At 37.3% G+C, this 22,180-nt stretch overlaps 2 protein-coding genes across 5 annotated transcripts in view; one reads left to right on the top strand and one right to left on the bottom strand.

Annotated features, from left to right (window-relative positions):
* Positions 1–7,257, bottom strand: part of LOC149068600 (trophoblast glycoprotein-like) — a 14,190-nt gene extending 6,933 nt beyond the window's left edge. Inside the window, exons 1-3 of the mRNA XM_089250502.1 lie at positions 7,122–7,257; positions 3,753–4,045; positions 757–1,049 (exon numbers count right to left, since the gene is read on the bottom strand). Coding sequence (XP_089106628.1) covers positions 757–1,049; positions 3,753–4,045; positions 7,122–7,182 — 647 coding nt within the window. The 5' untranslated portion in view covers positions 7,183–7,257. The remainder of the gene's footprint in view (positions 1–756; positions 1,050–3,752; positions 4,046–7,121) is intronic.
* Positions 7,244–22,180, top strand: LOC149068599 (high affinity copper uptake protein 1-like). Of its 4 annotated transcripts, none has more exons than XM_089250503.1 (4): positions 7,244–7,403; positions 14,527–14,605; positions 16,403–16,592; positions 19,367–22,180. In XM_089250503.1, exons 1-4 carry the CDS (start codon positions 7,320–7,322, stop codon positions 19,578–19,580), a joined length of 567 nt encoding a protein of 188 aa, XP_089106629.1. In that variant the 5' UTR covers positions 7,244–7,319; the 3' UTR covers positions 19,581–22,180. The 4 variants fall into 4 exon arrangements, with proteins under 4 accessions (XP_089106629.1, XP_089106632.1, XP_089106630.1 ...); XM_089250506.1 differs by having other exon boundaries at positions 7,278–7,408; XM_089250504.1 differs by lacking the exon at positions 7,244–7,403 and adding an exon at positions 11,909–12,235.

Raw genomic sequence — 22,180 nt, 5'->3', positions numbered from 1 at the left:
GATTATGATTTCTAATGTCTCGGGCGTTGGACCTAGAAGTGGGATGCAATCTTACTATTCAATAAATTTCTGGAGGTACCCACATTTCCATGGGACAATATGCTTGTGTGATATAAGCCTGGGTGGCTCTCGGTTCTCTAGGACGAGAAGGGGTGCCGATTCACCCTTCAACTGCCTTCTACATTACACGGGTAGGCCAAAATGCATGACTGTCTCGGCTGACAAAATATGTAAATGCGTTTATGTAAAAGTGTAAAAAGAATGGTAAAAAGTTCGGGCCTTGGGCAAACAAATTTTTGGGGCCTTTTATGTACAGTATAGCATTCTTTGAGGCAGAGACATGGAGAGGTAGAGAGCAATGAAAGACCAATGCTCTCCATCCCCCATCCCAGCATAAGCCCCCGTAAATGCGCCACTGTCTGTAGCTAGCTAAACCTACTGTAAATACGCCACTGTCTGTAGCCCGTTAAGCCTCCCCTGTAAATACGCCACTGTCTGTAGCCCGTTAAGCCTCCCCTGTAAATACGCCACTGGCTGTACCCCACCAAGCTCCCCCCGTAAATGCGCCCACTGGCTGTAGCGCGCTAAACCCACTGTAAATACACCCCTAGCTGTAGCCTGCCAAGTCCCCTGTATATACACCACTGCCCGCTAAGCCCCCCCCGTAAATAGTCCACTGGCTTCAACCCGCTAAGCCCTCCCAGTAAATACGCCTCTGATAACAATCATATCGTTCGGAAGATGGTGCAGTTTCACCTTAGGGACAGAATGTACAAGTGCTCCGCAGGAACTGGCAGATAAGACCTAGCAAACGTCTCTATCCTGTTATCTATAAGGTGCAAGTACGAGATCGCTTCGAGACCAGCGAATGCCCGGTCATGAATCCACTTGACTCCGCAGTTCTCGATCACCAGCACTTGAAGTGAACTCAGGTTGACTGTCGAGAAACTCTCTGGAATGTATATCAGGTCACTGTCTATCATCCTCAGTGCGTTCAGGTTCTTCATGTTGTTAAAGTGAGTCCAGTTCCAGTTGTAGGGGCACGAAACCTGTATAATAAATGAATATCATTTCTATGAATATACAGGGTGTCCTGTAAGTGCTAATGCGGCCTTTGTCCCATCAACTGTCAATCGCAGAGATTTGATTTAGTTTCAATTTAAGCTGTTTAGAGTGAATGTTGAGAGTGAAAATACAGTGTGTCACAAAATGAATAAATAAATTCCAATCAGAAAGCTGTTGTCCCCCCCTGTCTCTCCCGAATATTACACTTAGAAACATGGAATTTTTTCTGTTGGCGTTGGGAGAGACAAGGCAACATCTTTATGATTAGGAGTTAGAGAACAAGGGAGAACGTGTAAAAATTTAGATTTTTCATTTTATGACATACTGTATTTTTCACTCTCGAAACTGGTTCAGAGTGATTTCTGAATGCATTTTGAACATTTTTCAAGTTGGAACTATGCTTCCACGACGGATGGTTGATGAAATAAAGGCCATATTAGCACTTACAGGGCACCCTGTATATGAGACGGTAAATGAGACAAATCTGTTATATGTACAATCGCCGACTACTTTGGTAAGTTTGATAAATTTATAATGTATAATGTATAAACATGCATAATGCCCGAGTGTCGTTGGTAAACATGACAAATCGTACTAAATTCGTAACATTCGAAGGTTATTATGCCATTTTGTGTTGGTAAATATGATAAGTTGATCCCGTTGTCATAAGATAAATGTGAATTGAGATTCTCTATACTTGTGAACCCAGATAAACCCTCATTATGACCGGTTTAGTCAGACCGGTTATAATCAGGCTCGTAACTCAGTGCCGTCTTAACGCATGGGCCCGGGGGCCTCAAGGGAAGGGGGGGGGGCTCACAAAAATGAGATCCGGTTGAAATTTTCTAGGATTTACCAGGTAGGGTCTTCGAAAAACCACTTGGCCCGGGGGCTCATGATACTCTTAAGACGGCCCTGTTGTAACTAGGCTGCACAACCGGTGCACTGCCACCTGGCCCCCGAGACGAATGTCCCCCCCCCCCCCCCAAACAAAAATATAAACTTCTTTTGCGTAAAAATAGCCTTTTCAAGGGGAGCCTCAAGAAAAAAGTCAGCTCCGGAGCCACGAGAAAGCAAGCTACGGCCCTGGATACAATGAACTGTTATTTAATGAATTTTTCCGAAAGTCCCTGATATAGTAACTCCTATTTGATGAATTTTGAAATCGGACCTCGATATAATGAACTCCTGTTTAAAAAATGTTTACGATCGCACCCGGGTACAATAATCTATCATTTTACAAATTTTACGATCTTACCTCGATATAATGAACCTCTAGTTAAAAAATTTTGCTATCGTACCATGGTATAACGAATTTTCATCAATCAAATTCTTTGATTTAACGTATGAAATTCATAATCACCATTAAAGTGGTAATTTTTTTAGTATTTATCAAATTATCAACGACGCTTAATAATTTGGGTAATATGCATAATTGCCGATAAGTGATATAAATGTAAGGAAATTTATCAAACCGAGACGATTGGTGATATTATGCATAATTAGCCGATTTATCACATTTACCTTTACCGTAAACATACATGTTACGATAGATGGGATTAATAGGTTGTTATGAACAATAACCAGTTATTATGCATAATCATCAATCGTCTCGGTAAGTTTGATGAATTTATCACTTTTACCGCCGTGGCGATTATGCATAACCCATGCATAATAAACCCAATGCATATCTTAAATTTGATAAAAACTATAGAAATCACTTCTGCAGTCGATTATGGTCAACTCCCAAGCGTCGATGGTAAATTTGATAAATATTAAAAAGTTATCACTTTTACCGGTGATTATGCATAATACTAGTGTAATCGGTGAATCTTATGAATATGAAAAAAATTTCCAAATGAGTCTAGTATGTTTGAAAAACATAATCGGATTCCGATATAACGAATTCCCATTAAATGAATATTTCATGATTTAACGATTTTTTTTTTCCGAATCCTGTTCGCGTGCGAATATCTTCGTCTATCGATATTATAATTTTTATCGATATAGTAAATAAAAATATCGGATTAGCTCATTCGTTAAATCGGGGTTTTAATGAAAACAAAATTTTTTTTAATTGTAATAACATTTAGATAGTAAAGACGAATGAAATCACTTTCCCCTGTTACAGTCGATCTCTTTATAACGTTTCATCTTATAACAGTTCCCACTTAGTACGACTGACTTATTTTACGTCGAACTTCATTATATTGGGGTCCAATACTTAGAGTAGAAAAATAGCTTATATTTCTCCTCGACGCGAACAGTAGAGTCCGTAAAATTTCCGGTATAATCCGTTTGTTATATTGGGGGGGGGGGGGGGGCTAATTGTAAACGCGCAAGAACTTGTAAAAATGTATTAAATCGAATTGGTTAAATGGGAGTTCTTAATATCGGGGTACGATCTTCAAATTTATAAAATAGGAGTTCTTTATATCGAGGTCTGATTTCAGAATGGGAGTTAATTTTTTAGGTGTCATTTCGAGGATGTTCGGAAAAATTCGTTAAATTTAGAGTTCGTTATATCCGATTCAGTCTCTGGTTCATAAGTACTGCCATTTAAATAATAAATCTTATCACGACTGATTTCCTATTATTATCACATTTACCGTAACCATATACGTGAGAAATTTGGTAATTATGCGGTCTGATTCGAATTTGTTTCATAAATTTTGATTTCAACGAACCTTCTCCAGTGTGAAATCCGTGACTGATTCGCCTCCAGAAAAAGGACTCTCGCCGCCCATGAAGTCCGGGTACAGGTTATAAATGATAGTGTCCTGAATCCTCAGCCTGCTGAATAGCGTTCCCCGGAGGAGGGCTTCTGGGAAAGCTGACAGCTCACACTTCTTTATTTTGAGTACTTTGTGGTCGCAGTCATCCACAGCTAATCGAAGGCTGGTCCCGAAGTCATGCACGTCGTTGAATCTCTCGCAGATGACGTGACCACCGCACCTACAGTATCCATTACCTGTGTATTCTAGAGAAAACAATATTTATTGGTCATGATGGAGACGAACTTAACAAAAGCGTTGGATTGGTTTCGTTCCTTACCAGGCTGGTAGTATCAGCGATTGAATTCATGGCTTCCCACAAGGGTGAAGCGCTGAGAGGGCTCCAGCCTGGAAACCAGAAACAATTTTTACCATTTTCTGTTCTTTCACACTTTTTTTGTTTTTATACCGAGCACAACTCAGGTCTATCGCCATAGGCAATTTACTACCTAGCGAGTTGTGCCGGAATTGTAAGTGTGTGTACATAACAGTCTGAGTGAGTATCTAGTGTTGTGTATGATTTTTCAGTGCTGCCATCTATATCTCAGAAGTGAAGTGAGTGATGTGTAGTGACTGTATATTTGTACTGTTTGTAGGCCTGTTGCTCTCTGTGGCGAGACTTTTTAACGGGGGGATCGACTCGCATTTGCACCTCGAAGTTGGGAACCACAGAAAACCAACTGTTCTTCCACACTATAAATTAACTATAGAGGAGTCCCCCATCCAGGTACCGGGTCACACTAATGACTAAAACAATCGATATAGGTGCCTAAAATTGTGGCTACTAAATCGGAACTTGAGCATCACACAAAATTTTTGGAATTTATGGCCAGCGTGTCTAATAACAGAGGAAAAACTAAACACAATAAAAAAATTATTTTAAACCATTTTCCTTGAGGAAAATTGGCTCAAAAGAAATTTGAACCAGCGCCTTTTGGATTTGTCAAAAGTCCTGGTGTATATACTCATATACTCTCAATTATCTGACAATCAATTACCGATAAATCGGGTATTAGACGCGCCCCTTACACACTGGTGGGAAAGATGAAAACGTAATTGACAATATGAAGTACAGTGTATCAGTTACTGGATAAGTAGCCAACAAAATCATTGCTGTACCCTTTCAGACACTGGTGCTACATATGCGGGGGAGGGGGGGGGGTTGCTTTTTACCACTGTATAATTTTTTTTTCTTTTGGCCTCAGGGAATTAAGCCCTGACTTAAAGGATTGTGTACGTTTTGAGTTCAAATATGGGAACTTTGGGGACTTCCATCTAAGGGCAGCATTTAAAGTTGAACTTTCAGAGGTTTTATTAAGATGGCTTCCAGGAGAAAATGTCTCAGAGAAAAGTGTCATTTATTGCATTGAATTTAGCATTAAAATTCTCGAAAAAACTTGTACGTGAAGATGAGTATACCTTGCATCATCTTGACTGAAAAAATTTGAACGAAGTGTATTATTTATTCACAAAAAAAAAAAAAAAAAAACAACTTGAAAATTTGAAGAAAAAGAATTGAAAGAATAAAGATTTTCTGACGTTCATGTTTTAAATGCATGTTTTGAGCACCAAAAATGCAAAAACATTTTGAAAATTTCAAAAAATTAGTGCTCGAGTCTGAAAGCGTTGTAGTATTTTTTTCCTTCTTAAATCAGCAAAACTAATAACGTGCCAAGGCTGCCATAAAAAGTCCATTGGAAACGGCAAATTTTCTTACATATTGATGACAAAATTTGAATACTGACGAGGATACAACAGTTTCTTTTCTGTAAATTTTCAAGGTTCATTGGAATCATTGATCCGAGAGCTCATGGTACCTCTCCACTCGTGCATTTATTTTGACAATAAATTACCTGATCATTCATGCTTCCTCCCCACTCTTCGTAAATATGCGTCTGGTGTCGTATGGAAAACATAGATGATTTACACACCCAAGACTAGAATTACGGGAAGAGTGCAACTGCCCTAGGCGGAAGCAAATTTTTGGAGGGACAATGTTCTTAAATTATTTTTTTCAGTTCAACTTTACTTGACCTACAATATAACATTTCATTAAGTACAACACGAGCAATAAAAAACTAATAAAAATCAAAAATAAAATAAAGTATTTATTTAAAGTATATCTTGTATTAACAAGTGGAGAGCGACATTCATGTCATATATATAGCCCTCTGGTGGCTCGTCGTCAATGAGCTATTAGCTGATCGGTTTCACCGTCCATTGCACGGTTCCGTTCGGCATATATACGCTCTAGCGAAGGAAAATCTCTATCTCCTCTGTAGCTTAGTGGTCAGAGCACTCGTCCGGCAATCGAGGGACCCGGGTTCGACTCCCGGTGGAGGCAGAGATGAGTTTTTTCCTTCCTTAAAAAATAACATCTGAAATAATAAATATCTTCACAATATCCAGTCTTCCGTATATCTTGTATTAACAAGTGGAGAGCGACATTCATGTCATAAAGTATTTATGCTATTAAAATTTCATGATTTCAAAATTCAATGATGACTTTTACTCCAAAAGATAATGAGGAAAGAAACACTTTATTACAAAACTATTGCATTTCAGATTTGGTGGGGGAAGGAGGGGGGGGGGAAACTCAGCCTTCCCCTTCCCTGAGAAAAACAATAGTTCCAACCAGGGTCGTCTCAAGTATCATCGGCCCCCGTGCCAAGTGATTTTTCTGAGTACCTTAATGGCAAATTTTCTTGCTTGCTCCTGAAAGTTTCAATCAGATTTCATTTTTGTGAGTCCCCTCCCCATCTTCTCTTGAGGCCCCCCGGGCTCTGTCCAGGTTTGGCCCATGCGTTTAGACGGCTCTGGTTCCGACCCTGCAGTGGTGATCGGCCGAAGTTGGTTTTCTGCAGTTTTGCAACTTTTAGATGCGAAGGCTAGCCGGTCTCCCATTTGAAAAGGCTGCCCGCACAAAGCGCAGACCTACACTATGGTACTTACATCAGGGCAGTAACTAGAGGGGGGGGGGGGAGGGCAAGGGAGTACAAGACAACAAAATTTAGGAGACGGAAAATTTTAGGTTGGAGCAGATAAACCATTATAAAAGTATCGAATTTTGAAGTGTGATGCAACATCCTAGTTTTACAGCTCTGACTCTCCCACTTGAAACACAAAATACGTCTCCTTTCGCAGCTATGTAATTATTCGAACTCGTTTGAAAATAGACACTTAAATATTCGTAAAATATTTTAAGAAACATGGAATAAAAATATGCAACTCATCTCGACATCATCATATTACATTACTGGCATGAAATATTTGTTTACTAACCTTCAGAGGCGAAACATGGAAGGTGATATAGTAACAGTAACAAATATCCCGGAGTGAACATGACGAATACTTTTTTAATTAAATGTGAGTTATGGATGAGATGACGCACATGACGGTGTCTTTTCTGTTAAAAAAGACTTTGTCATTGGATATCTTGCGACTGTCGTTGAGGGATTTTATTTAAGACGCCATAAAGATATGAACAGAAATTTTTTTCGTTTTCTTTTTTTTGGAGTTCCTGAAGGGCATCTAAATTTATCAACGGAATCCACTAACGCCAAGGTAAGGTACGTGGTGATTTGTGATTTATAAAATACGTAAATTTTCAGCGAGGTATGCGCGCGTAGGCACCGGAACCTGGGGTCTGAGACTATTTCAGCCCCCCCCCCCTCCGAATGTCGGCGCTTCTGCCGCCCTGGACTGTAGACTAAATTTGCCGTCAGCTGGACTTTTGTTTGCTTAGCCTTTCTTCTTCAGAATTTGCCGTTCTGGACTAGCTTGCTCAGCTTGCCTTTTCGCAAAATCGGCCGCTCTGGGCTTTAGATGGCTTAGTTTGTCTTCTTCACAAAATTTGCAGCTCTGGACTAGCTTGCTTACCCTGTCTTTTTCAGAATTTGCCGCCCTAGGCTATAGCTTGCTTAACTTGTCTTCCTCTCACAAAATTTGCTACCCTGCATAGGTGCCTAAACCTGTGGGCGGGGGATGAAATAGTCCCAGCGCCCCAATAATTAAGAATATACAATGCAACGTAGTCCCCCCCACATACGAGCTTGAGTCTCGCATATACGGAGCGACTGACAACTTTTAGCCCTTCTCTGGTTATAGATAGGTGACAGATATGTCAGATACATACCTATCACGTTCAAAGACACATTGTTGACTCATCATTTGTGGCACCGTAACAGGTGAACCAAAGCGACTCGGCACAGAGCCGTCTCAATGAGATTGGATGTCAAATATTTTTTAGGCCACCCACATCCCCTTGAGCACTGATTTTATATACTGAGGAAAGGGAGATGAATAAAAAAAAAGCTTTAATTGTCATAGTTTGATTGTACAGGGATATTGCATAAAATTCTCAACAAAAACTAAGGAAAATTCATAATTAATGAAAGAAATGTTTTCAGAACGAATAAAAGAAACAATTAATGAAAGAAAGTAACCTCGAAATTAATTAAAAGAAGTAATATCAGAAGTAATGAAAGAAATATTTTCAGAATGATAAAAAAAAAGAAGTTTCAACCAATGAAGGAACATAATTTCAGAACAAGTGAAAGAATTACGTAGAATCAAAATTAATGAAGGAATCACTAGGTATCAGATACTGTGTATCAGAATTATAATGAAAGAAAATATTTTAAGATCTAATGAAAAAAAATTTGTAATTAATGAAAAAAATTGTAATTAATGAAAGAATATTTTTTAACTATTGAAAAAAACGTAATTTCAAAATAAATGAAAGAACATAATTTCAGTATAAATGAAAGAACATAATTTCGGAATAAATGGAAGAACATAATTTCGAAATAAATGAAAAAAACGTAATTTCAAAATAAATGAAAGAACATAATTTCAGAATAAATGAAAAAACGTAATTTCAAAATAAATGAAAGAACATAATTTCGGAATAAATGAAAGAACATAATTTCAGAATAAATGAAAGAACATAATTTCAGAATAAATGAAAAAACGTAATTTCAAAATAAATGAAAGAACATAATTTCTGAATAAATGAAAAAACGTAATTTCAAAATAAATGAAAGAACATAATTTCAGAATAAATGAAAAAACGTAATTTCAAAATAAATGAAAGAACATAATTTCGGAATAAATGAAAGAACATAATTTCAGAATAAATGAAAGAACATAATTTCAGAATAAATGAAAGCACATAATTTCAGAATAAATTAAAAGGAAATTAATGAAAGAAAGGTAATATCAGAATATATATAATAAAAGAAAATATTTTCAGATTTGATAGAAGAAAAACTTTCAATTAATGAAAAATGAATTTGCAATTAATGAAAGAAAAAATCCAATTAATGAAAGAATTCGGTGATATCAGAATTAATAAAAGGAAATATTTAAAGATCTGACGAAAGAAAAATTTTGTAATTAATGAAAACAAATTTGTAATTAATGAAAGAAAAATTTTATTGAATAAATTATAGTTAACGAAAGAAAAAAAATTTCAATTTATGAAAGAATTAGGTAATATCAGAAATAATGAAAGAAAATATATTCAGATCAAATGAAACAAGTCATCAGTAGAGGAAACTACAGGAAAGGTATAGTAAGTAATTCATTCCTCTCATGGCCGCCCCCAAGGGTAGGTCTGACAGGGATCTAGCCCTGGGCCTGGGGATAATTCTCATCATTTTTGTTTTTCCACGCTATAAATTCACTATAGAGGGAGCCCGAAATAGGTCCTAGCTTAGGGCCCTGATCCAGGATGTAGGGCCATGCAGAGCCCCTAGGGTGGGATCTTAAGAGAGCCCTAAGTAAGACATTTCACAGGTCTATCTATAGCATAGTTTTCCAAACTTTTTGTTCCATCGTCCCCTTCATAAATATGTTTTGTTCTCATCGCCCCCAACTCAAGCAGAGCCTCCAACCCATAGGATCCTATACTAAATCCATATCGTCTACCGCCCCATTGGACCATGAGCCCAATCTGGGAAACACTGATCTACTGTATATAGTGTGAAAAGACAAAAAATGATAGAAATCATCCCAGGCCCCCGGGCTAGAGTCCTGTCAGCCCCACGCTTGTGGGGGGGGGGGGCATGATCCGTCATCTGAAGCCGCGACGCAATCGTCATTCACGGGGTCATTCAAGTATTACGTCAGCATCGATGGGGGGGGGGGGGGGGGTTTCAGGTTTTTTGCTAAATTTTGATGACGGGGGGGGGGGGATTGAATAATGCTTACGTCTTCAACCACTCTCAATAAAAATATGAGATATTCTTAACGCCATCTTCTGGTTGTAGCAAAAACGAGGATAACCTTTCGCTAGTTTGTGGGGCACCTGAACTAACATTCTTCCTATTGATAAGCCGCCTGGCAGTCGAGTGGTTAGGGAACTAGCTTCTCACTGTGCAGGTCTGGGTTCGAATCCCGGTTCGCGCATGGATGTTTACTAACACTAACAAATTCCCTGGACGGATCATGCTGATCCCTTGGGAATACGTGGGGGTCACGTTATTATAAGCCCTCTGTAGAACTACTTTAGTGATTCCTAAATTCCCCGTTGATATTTCACGTGATTTGGAAATGTATCCGGGAGTGTATTAAAGTGCTCTGGAACTGCCGAGCGTCACTCAAATGATCTGTAACTATGCCGTTGATCACTTGAATAAATCTGGGAATGTCCCGCGGGTAACTTGAGTAATGTAGAACTATACTACGGGCCGCTTAAGTGCTCCAAAGCTGTGCCACATTCCACATAAGGGATCTCTAAATGTGCCACAGATAGACCGCTGGCAAGTCCCAAAGTTCTGGAACTGTGTGTCATGGGTCACTCATGTGATCTTTAAATGCGTTGCGGGTCACTTAAGTGATCTGTGAACGTGCCACGGGCCTACTTGAGTGAGCTGAAAATGTGTCGCAGGCCGCTTAAATACTCTGGAATTGGGCCGCGAGTCACTGTAAATGTACAGCTTAGTTCATTGTTACAAAATTATGTTTGAAGTGGCGGTTCACGTCAGACAACCCCGAGGGTCACATTTGGCCCGTGGGCCATGAGTATACCATTTGTGGCTTAAGGGGTGGGTCACAAAGAACTTTTTAATGAGAAATTTTAAGTTCTTGGCCTTCGAATAGCATTGAAACTGACAGAAATTGATTATAATAACGTGTAAAGGTATTTTCTTCTGAAATTTTAATTTTTTAAAATATTTTTTGCATAAAAAAAATCATCATCGGGGAGAGGGGGAACATAGTGGGGCCTGTGCCACTCCCCTCCATGGCCCCCACATGGGCGGGACTGACAGGGCCCCAGCCCTGAGGCCCGGGAAAATATTACCAGCATTTTTTTTTGTCATGCTATAAATTCACTATAAAAGGGGGCCCGTGGAAAGTCTGGCTTGGGGCCCGCCAAAGATCCCAGCCAAGGGGCAGTGCTCCAGACTCCTCTCCGCGTACATATCTGATCCCAATATGCAGGGCCGCAACTAGGGGGGGAGCAGCATGGCCCCCACAAAGGGTGGGCTGGCAAGGCTCCAGCGCTGGGGCCCGGGACGATTTTCATTATTTTTTTGTTTTTTTACGCTATAAATCCATCATAAAGGGGCCCGTGAAAGTCTGATCGGGGGCCCGCAAAATATTCCAGCCTAGGGGCCCTACCCTATTATATGGGGGGCCATGGGGAGCAGGCGGGTCTCGTGCCCTGGGCGCTGAACCCGAGGGGGCGTAAATTTCATTCTGAAACCTATCCTTCAACATTACAAGGGGGCGCGCTTGCCCCGGGTGACCAGTTGCGGCCCTGCCAATATGCGTTAGGGGGTGGGAGGGGGGCTTACGAAAATTTTCTGACAATGGGGGGGGGTCTGCGTTGTGCTGACTTTTGCTCTGACGGGGGCCGAATCAAAAATTTCTAAAAATTTGCTGAGGTAATACTTGAACGGCCCACAACGAAGAAATCAAAGCAAAGCGGTTGAAGAACATTTATTTAACTTATAGCTTTTGAGTCAGAGCGTCTGAAAGTCACGTGCGTCGTAACCATGGCAACCTGACTAGGAAGTAGATGTCGCTTCAGTAGGAAGTGCGACGGTTCCAGGCTGCGGCAGTTTGTAAACAACAATAATAATAATAGCTAAACTGGCGGGGCCTCTCTCTCTTTGCTATACAAGTTAAATTGCTAATCAGAGCGTGACACCATATTTTTCTTTCTTTATTTCAACGCCTTTTCTTTTTTTCTTTCCACCTCGTAGAAAAGAACATTGTAATGTTAGAGACAGTAGAGTTGGGAAATGCTGTGTGAACTGCCCCGTGCCTCGGGCATGTTGATATCATGTTGTGGTTGTGCAATAACGAAGTCGCTGTATCTCTTCCGTTAAGAGCGCTCTCTATCTATAACAAGGAAAAATAAAAACTTAAAAAAAAAACAAAACAAGGTGATGTATTTTTTTTGTTTATTTTAATTATTTCCTTGATTGACCGCTTTTACGGAAACATCTGTTGTTATACGAGGAATATCTGCAAAATATTTCAGTGTTGGAAAGTAAGATAATTCGTAGATAATCGTGAATACACTTATTCTTTTTTTCGTGTGTGGTGATAATTCGAATTATTATATTGTGTGAAAGGTGAGGGGAAAATGAATTTGAGCGAAGTGTGTACTTTTTTCTCCATGTATGACAGGTTCAGTATGGTTGGCTTTTGATGTGAATTATCAAAAATAATTATACACATTTAGTGAAACTTCTGTGCAATGATATTATTCTTGGGTACTACAGTAGAACCTTGATTAATCGACATGCGGATAATTTAACATCTATTGTTTTTGTGGTTGGCACAATACTAAATTCAATTTGGCGAAATGCTTTAACTCGACACAAGATAGCTAAATCCCGCTTAAGTCAACTACTATTTGTAATGTGCTATCGCAACTAATTTTTTTGAGATTGTAGATTGGCCAGTTAATAAATGTTGATAACTTGACAATCCGCTCAAGTCGACATGCTCATCTATATTTTTGGGGTGTCGAATTATTGAGGTTCTACTGTACTATCACATTTCTTATAGTGTTAATATAGTCCATCTATAACATTAAATCTTGTGCGATACTTTTCTGTGATCCATTCATTATCGATATATAGAAGTCTCGCTAGTAATTCATGTGAGCATGAAAGCTTTTTTTTATTTATATGCTTTTATATATTGAGGCGAATCAAAAGTTTAGTAATACAGTGAAAATCCTGTAATGATAATCCCCAAAACAGATTATGCCGAAAACTGAGACGTGTTTAGCAGAACAATAGGTGCTGCTACAGAACAATGTTGGGTAGAAATTTAGAAGAAGTGTAAGAACTATTATATTATGGAAACTTTTACTTCAGAACATTTTCTGTCTGCTGAAGGCTAGTTGTACAATGGGTTTTTGACCCTTTTTTGAGTTGTGAGCACTGCCTATGCAATGTGTAGTATAGCAGTGCTTGACAAATAAAAAATCTAGGTGTGAATGAAATATCATAGGAACCAAGCACAGTTTTTCCTCATGGGAGGAAAAAGTCCTGAATAACTTTTCTTTGGTTTTTTGGGACTTAATGACCCCTTCCCATGTTGAAAGACATACGTCAATCATATTTTGTGTTTTCCAGGCCCGTCATGCCCCCCCCCCTGGCTTTTGAAAATACACTAAAAATACTGTATATATATATACATGAGTACATGTTTTTTGCCCCCCCCCCCCGGAAAAAGTTTAAACGACGGAACTGGGGTGTTTTTTTTTACATAATGGCTGTACAAATCCCAGTCGCCAGGTTGATATTACAATATTGGTATTGGTGATTACTATTTTTATAAATGTGACTAAATTTCTAAATTAGATTTTAAGGGTGACACGAAATTTTCCGATTTCACCACTCCATGTCTTTTAACATGAAAAAAGTGAAAGAAAACATTATTCAGCACCGTTTTTCTTGATTAAAATATGATGCTTCGCTCCTAAGAAATTGGGCTGGCACCTTTTTTTTCGATTTGTCAGGCCCTGTCCTAGATTGTAATTCAGTAACCATGTGAAAAAGATTTTAGACACCAATATCAATTTTCTAGTTGCCATGGCGACCTGTGCCTGGGATTTATCATGTCCTGCTTTATAGCAATACGTCCTTTTAGTTCAGAGGTCTTCAACGTTTTCCTAGTCACAAGCACATTAAAAAAAAAGTGCACGCCTATGTCAAGTTTGATGTACGAAACCATGAAATCAGGATGATTTTAATCCTTGAATATAATTTGTATTAGAATTTCAATTTGAACGTTGATCAAGTGCTCGTGAGCACAAAATTGGACACAGGCATCGAGCACTCTGGGTGCTTCAGGGAGCACCATATTGTTCGCGAGCAACAGGTTGAAGATGCCTGCTTTAGTCTATATAGTTCCCCAAACTTTTTGTTACACTGCCTCCTTTCTTCAGAAATGCTTTTCTCTCATCCCCCTCCCCCCGACACTCAAGTCAACCCATAGGATCCTATGTTATACCTGTAGCTTCTATCCCCCGGACCATTGCATCGCCCACCAGGGAAGGCGTTATTGCTCACTTTGGGAAACACTGCTTTAGTCCCTTTTATTGTTATATACGTGTTCATTGAATTCAAGTTCTTATATGTCTTTAAATGTAATTTGTTTATTGTAATGTGTATGTTTATTTGTTATGCATAATAGTTTCTATTCCTACTTATTTCAGATGCATAAATCATATTTAGAATTTGGTTATTCTGTGGAAGATCTGCTGTTCAAAGGACTCTCCGTTCATTCTGTTGGAGGTGAACAAACTTTCTTTGGTTTGAAATCTGATCTGTTTTTTTAAACTCGTAAACAGCGATATATATCGTATATAAGACAAGTTTTTTGTTTATAAATTTGTTCCAAAAAGTAGGGATTGGCTATATATGGGTCAGTTTTTGTGGAGGAAAAAGTTGACCTGCTTTGTGGTTTTTGTGGTCCTGAGGTCAAGGTCGTTTTGAGAGTCAAAGGTTTTTGGTCAAGGTCGAGAGTGGTGGGCCTCCAGGTGGCCAAGTCATTTTTTTAGGCCCCATCTAATTAAAAATGCTTGTAGGCAAATTTGTATGCTTACTCTTGAAAATTTCAACCAGATCTCATATTTGTGGGGCCTCATGTGCTTAGGTCAGCAGATGCATTGATACAGCACTGCCTGAAGTGGGGGGGGGGGGGGAGATTGGCTTACACACGAGTGTATATACTACAGTAAAGGTAATTAATCTGGTTATTATGCATAATCACCAAGAATTTTGGCAAGCTTGATAAATTTCCCCAAATTGATCGCTTTTACTAGCAATTATGCCTAATACCCAAGCATTGTTGGTAAATTTAATAAGCAATGAATAAAAAAATCACTTTTACGAATGATGATGCGTAATGCCCAAGCATCGTATCGTTGGTAAACGACATAAATCGTACAATATGATATACTTACTGTACATGATAATTCATGCATGTATTGTATCATTATGTTCAGGGTACAACTATATTCATCACATATACTACACTTATTTAGAATTTTTTTTCATATTTATCCAAGTCCCCAATTATAGTAGGGTATAATCATAGATAAAGGAGATAAATTTCAAGTATTTATCAAATTTACCAATGACATTTGGTTATTAGGCATATTTGCTGGTAAAAGTGATAAATTTATCAAACTTACCAAGACAACTAGTAAGTATGCATAATAGCTAACTACTTTACCACACAATAACTCTGGTCATATATCGTCACACAGCGATTTCCAACCAGCGGAGTTGAGTAGGAAATGAAGGCTCCATCCATCGGTGGTCACTCCAGGCTTGGTAGGTAAAGAACTTTCTTCTAACGTTCTCTGCCCTGATTCAAATCCGTAGACTTTGATGGTAACCTTCATAGTGGAAGACGAGCATCTTATCACAGTACCACTCAGGCGCTCATAATAACTGATTTATCATATTTATCATAAAATATACTGTATATCTGTATATTTGCGAGGGGGAAAAACGTTTACCTCCCATATTGCAAATCATCAAGCGTGATATAATTCAGCAGTTTAGTAAGCCTATTATCTGTTCATGATGGGAGTAGTTTAAAGGTTAACATTAAAAAAGTTGAAATTATATTGTCCTTACATTTGTTAAACTGAAAAATGTTGGTCATTGTCAAATTTCCTTCATGGAGAAATAGAAATTCTTCGCATAATAATAACATATCAAAGATAGAAGCCTACGATAAAGGTAGATAGAAGAAAAAACACGAAATCCTGATGCGTTATGTAGGCTTCATTCCTTTTTTTATTTTCTGTTTGTTTTGATTTCATTGTGTCGAATCTCTTTCATAACAGAGTTGATTGGATTTGTAAAAGTTTTTGTCTGGCATGATTGTCGGATTAGCTTGATTTAATGATCCTAGCCAAAAGTTTTCAGGAAAAAAAAATTATGCATAACTTCGAGTTTTTTTACATCCATCGACTCTTGGAGATTTTTGGTCCCTTCAAAATTTCTAAAATATAAAATTTAACGCAAATTGTAATTATGAAATGTTAATATTTTAAATATTTTGTTTCAATCATACAGGTTTGATTGCGCTATGCTTTGGGGTGGGTGTGTTCACTTTCCTCTACGAAGGCGTCAAAACGATGCGGGAGCGCTTTGCAACTTCTTCTCATAGGAAGAGACAAAATGATATGGAAAGATCTGGTTCTGAGACCCTGCATACAGAGAAAGACATGCTTGTCAAGATTGAAAAATCGGCAGCTTTAGAGAGGTGAGTTTTCTTAAACCAATTTATATTTGGCAAAAAGATGTTTTAACACACACAAAGTAAATAGAATGAGGTGTGCGTGGACTATCATCTTAAGCTTAGCCGATCTCACAATGTTTTTTCAAAGCAAATGAGATTGTCATGCTCAAGACCATAATGTGCTTTCTTAGTTGCCCCAGGGCAGACATTTTCTTGGGGGCCCCCTTAAAAAAGAAAAAATTATGCAAAATGAATGTACATTATTTGTTAGGTCTCCATTCAGCTCAGGGCCCCAGGGCAGTACCCTGGTTGTGTTTAATGTCAGTCTTTTTTTTTCATTATAATTTTTAGTCTCAAAATAAGAGAAAAATCAGTGTTATATGTGTTTTAGCATTTAAAGGTTGTTTCTGGGTTGACTAAGGTACCATGAGATATTCCAATGGGTACTGCTGATGTAAAAAGTTTGGAAACCCCTGTTAAAGATAATAATGAGCCAGATACTTCAAAACACTGTTGTTGTGAAACAAGTCGCCTCCCTGTACTTGTCTGATTGTCGAATTGCTCCTACAAATGTTCTGTATCAGTGCTTCTCAAAGTGGGCAATATCACCCCTTGGAGGGTAATGGAACAGGCTAGGGAGCTGTAGCAGCAGCAGATACGATGAAGCATCTGAACTTCATCTTTGCTTGGTATTCAGTCTTTCGTACTTTGTATGAATAGCGGAGAGAGACATCACATTTCACTCGATCTCAATTAGTTTAAAGACCAAAAGACTAGTCAACTGAACAGCTCAAAAAATTTACAATTCGAACAACGTTTTTAAGATAAATAAAATGAAATAATTTTTAAATAACCTGAGTCGGCCATGGCTGATTCTAATTTCCAGGAAACATGTGTACCAGCAAGGTGGTCGCCAAGTAGACAGCCAAATTTTAAGTATCCAATTAGATAATTGGGATAACGGCCAAGTGCACAACAGATTATGAGTAAAATAGCTTATGTTTCTTTGTTGTAGATTTGTTCACAGTTACATCATATAGTGATACCTTTGAAAAAGGCACCTAGGAGTACTAAAACATGTCAGGTTATTTAAATTATTTTATTATTTGTCATAAAGATGTTTGAATTGTAAATGTTTTAGTGTTTTAGGCAAAGTGCAACATAAATTTTCTTCATTGACGAATGACTCAAACTGTCTGTTTTCTCTCACACTGCACAACCAGAAAACACTTCAAAATTCAACAAGCTGAGGAAAAAATTACGCATTTTTGTACTATCACAAGACTATATGCCAATACTATCTTGGTATTGGAATACAGTCTTATATATGGATATATAGGATATATATATATATGGACCATGGAGAAAATAAAAATTCAGTATTAAAAAAATAGTTTAATTTTTGACCACCAGGTGAAAAAGTGGTGCTTTTTATCACAACAATCTTTTTCCCATGGTCTTTTGGGTTATGAGGTTGCGTGATTTGAATAAAATGATGGATCAGGATAATTGATTAATTTCTGAAAATAATTATTTATTTACAACACGAAACATAAGACGAAATAAAAAATCTATTGAGCGACATGTTAAGCTCTTGATGGTTTGATCGCTTCTCCTGCGATTTCCCGCGTGACAATCCAATGGCGTCGGCTTTACAAGTGCCGCCATCTGTGAGATAAAATACAAATCGAATCTCACCACAGTCTAAATAACGTATATACCAAGTTTCATTGAACTATGTTCACCACAACAGGCGCTGCACAGGTAGAAGCAGTGTCAGTATAATTCAACTGACACCACTCCGACCCATGTAGCGCCTGTTGTGGTGGATGTATTTCATTGAAACTTGGTATATACGTTATTAGGACCATGGAAAAATATAACTGCGATAAAAAAGCTCCACTTTTTCAATTGGTGGTCAAAAATTGAATTTGTTAATTTGTTGAATCTTTATTTCCCCCATGGGTCCATATTCATTCAAATTTGATCCGAATGAGCGCTACATACATCTGAGTAGTGTCAGTTTATTTATAACCACTCTGTATTTATTAAAAATTTGGCCATTCATTAGCTTAAAAGAGACACAAGGAGGTATGACATCAGAATAGTGAGCATGATCAACTAGTTAAAAACGAGCAATTGTACATACAAAAAATAAAGTGTGAGATTGGATGGGCCATCTATATGTGGAAAAGCACATAGCACTTACAAAGAAATGTTTCATAGTTGTGATACACAAGAGCAGTGTTTCCCAAAGTGAGCAATATCGTCCCCTGGTGAGCGATGGAATGGTACGAGAGGGCGATAGAACCTACTAATTTAACATAGGATCCTATGGGTTTACTTGAGTTAGGGGGCGATGAGAGGAAAAAATTTCTGATGAAGGGGGTGATGGAACAAAAAGTTTGGGAGACTATGTACTACAGTAACAAGGAGACTCTAGCATGCAAAGTTACCAGTTAACCAGCCATGTAGTTATTCTAGTCGCAGTACTTCAATATTCTTGTCTGATTTGTGCTATAGAAATACACATGTTGTATCACCTGGATACCATCTTTTGGTAGCTAGGCAATATCGGTATCCTCGCTTGAGGAAGACCTAAGTAAACTGCAGTCGAAGTATCTTCTAACTTCCGCTCTATATTGGTGCAGCTTCTGCTGTTATGGATCAAATTCATTCTTAAACTGATTGCATTGTTCATTGTGTTCAAACAAAGACAAATTCTACTTTCTCAAAGTTAATTTATACTCGATTCAACATTCTTTGACACACAATTTATTCTCCTCTCTTCCTTTTAGGATGAAAGCTCACGTGCTGCAAGCTGTCCTTTACATGTTGCAAGTTACTATGGGCTACATCTTGATGCTCGTGATCATGAGCTATAATGCCTGGCTGGCCATAACAGTATTCACATCTGCTGGCCTGAGCTATTATCTCTTCAGTACAATCGTTTTGTACAGGCCATCCGTTATTCCCATAGAGATCCTTACTCCTGAAGAGAGTAATCATTGATGGCAAAGCAGAGATTGTGATGATTATTATGATATGAACAATCAAATGATGGGCGTATCCCAGTGAAACCACCTCTTTTTCAAATTTTGCATTTATCCTTTTTTTTTTAAAAACAACAACAACAAAATATTGGAAATATTCAAAGGTATTGTGCTGCAATGACAATCTATTTTATATGTCTATGAGGAATTATTTAAATTCATCGCTTCTGTGTGACTTTAGCTATATTTTTTGGGAGGGAAGGGGCAGAAATATATGGTGAAAACTCTTTCGCCATGTTTTTGTGATTCACTAGTGATTTTATTGTTTTACTCTTCACATCTTTTGGAAAGTTTGTTACATTTTATTTTGCTATTATACAATTACCGTGTTCAAGTTTCACGGTATGCTGACTAATGTAGAGGAATATATGGTATGTATATGAGAGCTATCAATCAAATATAATGAACAGAATATGCTGAGGCTAAAATAATTTATTTAAAAAAAAAATTTGTAGAAGAAAATTGACCGAATTTGTTTTCGTCCTTTTATTTTCTGCATTTCATGCATTCTTACATGCATTTCTTTGTAGTGAGTTTCGAACTTCATTGCATTGTAGAGATCAATATGACTATTTTATGAAGTCTGGAACCTTTTTATTGTATCCATTTTTACTTTCACCATCGTTATTATGTTGTGTCATAGGTTTTTTTGTTTTGTCCATTTGTTACGTTTGTTATCATTCAGAAATTTTTTATTGTAAATTTAGATATATTATAATGAGGTTTTCAATAACACTGGTCTACAAGGTTTTTCTAACATGGAAATATTTAGCTGTTTGTAATTAACTTTTGGGTAACTGATTCCAGATCTCACCTTAAAAATGGCCATCACGCCTAGTTTTTTTTTTTGTTATATGGTATTTAATGTTGAATATCTTTCAAAATTTACATATTTAGGCTATATGTGTGAAATGATGCTATATAATCATATTTCTATTTTTTTCCATCCAAAAGTTGGGGAATTACAACTCTGATTTTATCTGTAATTGCAACCAGATTCTGTTTTTTTAATTGAAAGTGAAACATATGCTTTATGTTTATGTTCAACCGTTTAGTCGAAAAACTAATAAAATGCCTTTATCAGCTATTTTAATCCATTTCTGTTAACTTAAATGTTTCTTGAAGTTTAATAACTAAATATTTCTGTGGAAGAATATCCTGTGACTCCTCTCCAAACTTTTTGTTACACTCCCCTAAGTCGATTTTGCATCTGCCCCTGGGGCTGATGGAGAACATTATGAAGGCTGTGGACAAATCATTCCTAGATTTCTTGCACCTGAAAATAAAAATTTTCCAAAATTAAATGGGACAAAACAGAAAGGCTGAGGGTTTGTTGGTCCTCGAATAAGGAAATTGTCAGGTGATTTTGCTTTCACATAGGACTCCCTGCATAGCAATCAGTAACATCTGCAAGGAAAACTTTTTTTTAGGGAACCACAAAGAAAAAAATTAACAGCAGCTGATTCAAGAACTGCTCTGTTCATACACAAATCTTGGATACATCGAATGTCTCCAAAAATTCATTTTGGTTTATCTGATAACCTGGGAGTAGTCAGTGATAAAAAGGACAAAGGTCCCACCAAGACATTCTATGGAGGAGACAGGTAGGCCCTTCAATGATGAGTGATTATGATTGGTTTTTACAGAAAGACCAAAAATGATACAAATTTTTTTTTTTTTTTTTGTGAAATACTGGAAAAATGTGTATAAATTTCATTTTGTGTATGTACATGTGTGCTCTATGGATATTATATGTATGTGTATGAAGAAAAAATTCTTTTTTTGCTATTACATATATAACAATGTATGAATATGATAGAATAACTATTGTGATAAATGTATTATAATCTGTTATCAAGAATTTGTCAATTATGTCCATTTTCAAGATCTGTAGGTCTTTCATAGTGTATATGTGTTTCAAAAAAATGACCATCATGCATGCAGGAAAAACTGCATGTGATGGAGAATTTTTGTATTCATATTTGAATTCAGAAACCCAAAATTAGTCTAAAAAACTTATTTTACTCATGTTACAAAAAAAAGTTTAAAATTGTTGACCAAAGCAAAAAAAAAAAAAATACTTTGTTGGTCGTTTTTGTGGAATTCAAAGTTTAAAAATAACTGGAAAGGGAAACAGAATTTATTATCGGGGGAAAGAAATGAAACTCGTTGTTATGGGTTTCATAAACTTATGTATTTTGTTTGCTTCTAACTGTTCAAAGTATATTTATTTGGTTGCTAGTCAAAGTAAATCTGGTCGATAATGCATGAATCAAAGGCTTTAAGTGTGTTTTTGTTTTGTACAATTCCACTCGTGCACTGTTAACTGTATTGTTTTATGGATTATTTCTTTCTCTTACTATATTTTCTACTTTTTTTCCTTTACCCCAAAATAGTTACTTGTGTGTGCTTTGAAATATATTGCACTTTTATGTGCAGCAAAGTGATCTTTTATTGGGAGAACATTCTATACATTTATACGAGAGAAATTCACGGCTAACTTATAAGCTGTTCATGTATTATGTATATATGATACTTTAATAAATGCATTAAATTATA

Source organism: Pholcus phalangioides, unplaced genomic scaffold (genome assembly GCF_987345545.1).
Source record: "Pholcus phalangioides strain wild (caught in Gottingen) unplaced genomic scaffold, Ppha-v1.0 ptg000024l_1, whole genome shotgun sequence".
Taxonomy (NCBI): domain Eukaryota; kingdom Metazoa; phylum Arthropoda; class Arachnida; order Araneae; family Pholcidae; genus Pholcus; species Pholcus phalangioides.
Note: the sequence above shows the minus strand (reverse complement) of the source record. Positions and strands in the feature narration are given on the sequence as shown.